General features: G+C 58.7%; 1 protein-coding gene across 1 annotated transcript; it reads right to left on the reverse strand.

Moving 5' to 3' along the window:
• Nucleotides 1–1884, reverse strand: LOC127749267 (uncharacterized). Its single transcript, XM_052266701.1, has 2 exons — nucleotides 1582–1884; nucleotides 1–1506 (listed from the first exon to the last, which is right to left on the reverse strand). Exons 1-2 carry the CDS (start codon nucleotides 1882–1884, stop codon nucleotides 1090–1092), a joined length of 720 nt encoding a protein of 239 aa, XP_052122661.1. The 3' UTR covers nucleotides 1–1089.
• Nucleotides 1885–1933: the final 49 nt, after the last annotated feature.

Genomic DNA, 1933 nt, shown 5'->3' on the forward strand with positions numbered 1-1933 from the left:
TCCGGTTTTAAATGACATTTAATATATAAATCATTGAGCATAGTGCGAGAAATAAATAGACTTAAGATATAATCACAATGCATAAACGAATTTCAGTCATGTCGTCTCTATATCTACCTCTCAGCATACAGATTCTCATCTCAGTTGAAATAAATACCACGAACGTCGATTGAAGTATGAGTCGTTGTCACGTGTCACGGTTCCTCATTCTGTGTTGTGTCCCTGCGTCACGCTGCTGTGGCGGCTGACAGTCGTCAGGTCGTTGATGAGTAGCATCGCATTCCGCGAGCCGACCAGTTGGAGGCGAAGACCGCCCTGTGTAACGGGTAGGCGGGCTTTGTTACACTCGGGCGGTCGCACCTGGCTGACGGCAGTCTATTCACGTCAACGCGTCGCCACAGCGAGAGTAGCAGGTAAATAGCGTCGATTCAGAAATCCAAACGGTGCCAATTTGCCGCAAAAGTAGAACGTTTTAGGAATTTCCCAAGAAAGAAAATAAAAGACGAAAAAAAAGTCGCAAAGTATAGTTGAAAGTGATAATGACGTAAAAAGTTCACGTTCCCCGTGCTACGCATATTAAAGTCAAAGATAATGTCAAATTCATCAACACAGGGACTAGTGAGGGGAGTTTGAATAAACTCCGCTATTCCAGAAACTGGGCAGTGATCAACTAGTCCCTGTGTTAATGGTCTCGTTCCTTTGTAAAATTACAAACAGTCCCGTAACCTTCCGAAAAGCGTCAGTGGTTCTGCACACGAGGATGCAAAAGTTTTTGGGAACACGTCCACCATAGCGTCCACATAGTATTCGAGTCTGTAGGTGCGGCGCCGTCGGGAACTCCTTAGCACTCGTAGTTGGGGCACATGATGTGCCGCACGCTGGCGGACAGCAGCAGGACGAACTCGTAGCCGAGTAAGTAGAGGATTCTCCCGAACTTGACGGCCTGGACGAAGGTCTTCGCGTTGCTGTCGGCGCAGGTCACGGCCCGCCGGCGGCGACCTGCGCGGCGCCTGGGGCCACCCGGACGCCGTCGGCGCGGCGCTTCCCCGCTGTCCCCCCACGAGGCCCGGGTCGGCACCGGGGGCGAGGCTACGAGTAGGCGCGGTAGGCGACGGTCCGGGGGGCCGCGGGCCCGGTGGCCGCCTCCTCGTCGCGACTTGAGGACAGGACGGGCTTGGCGACGACGAAGGCCGGGTTCACCTGCGGTGGCCGGCCCGTCGACGTGGTAGGGGGTGGGGCGGCCATGATGCCCTCCCACGAGGACCCCGGCGACGACAGGGAGATGATGTCGGCCGGCAGCGGCTCCCGGAAGGCCAGCGACGTCATGGGCGGCGCGGGCGTCCGAGAGGCGGCGGACTGGTAGTGGTGCTGGACCAGAGCCTGCGGCAGGCGGGCGAACGCGTGCATGGAGCGGGGCCCCGCCAGCACGCCGCCGGCAGCCTCGTACACGCCGGCCATTCCCGCCACGCCCGCCATGCTGTCGGCTTCCTCCTCCTCGGGGGAGAGCTGCGGGGAAAGAGGGCCGGAGGGTCACCACCGGGACCACCAGGTCTAGCCCATCACCGTCACGTGTCTCCTTACCTGGAAGCTCCTGGCCGCGGGGTCGTCGTGGCTGGCGTACTTCCTGGGCGCGCTGCCGCCCGCGCCATCGTCGGCGCCGGTGTAGTCCGTCTCGGACGGCACCAGGTCCGCGGGCGAGGCGATGGCGTACTTAGCGCGACCGTCCTGCCCCTTGACGTACTGCAGGTTTCGGATCAGCAGGCTGTCGTAGTTGGCCGCGGCCACCGCGTTGCCGGCGGAAGTGGAGGACTGCGCCTTGTCGTCCTCGGGCTTCTTGCCCTGGTGGGAGATCTGCAAATCAGGGCATGGGCTATTGGAATCCATAATTTTTCCAGAAAAAATTGAAACAATTAAAAAGTCCAGAAAAAAAGGG

This window comes from Frankliniella occidentalis, unplaced genomic scaffold (assembly GCF_000697945.3).
Source record: "Frankliniella occidentalis isolate FOCC.00 unplaced genomic scaffold, Focc_3.1 Scaffold3, whole genome shotgun sequence".
In the NCBI taxonomy this organism is placed as follows: Eukaryota; Metazoa; Arthropoda; class Insecta; order Thysanoptera; family Thripidae; genus Frankliniella; species Frankliniella occidentalis.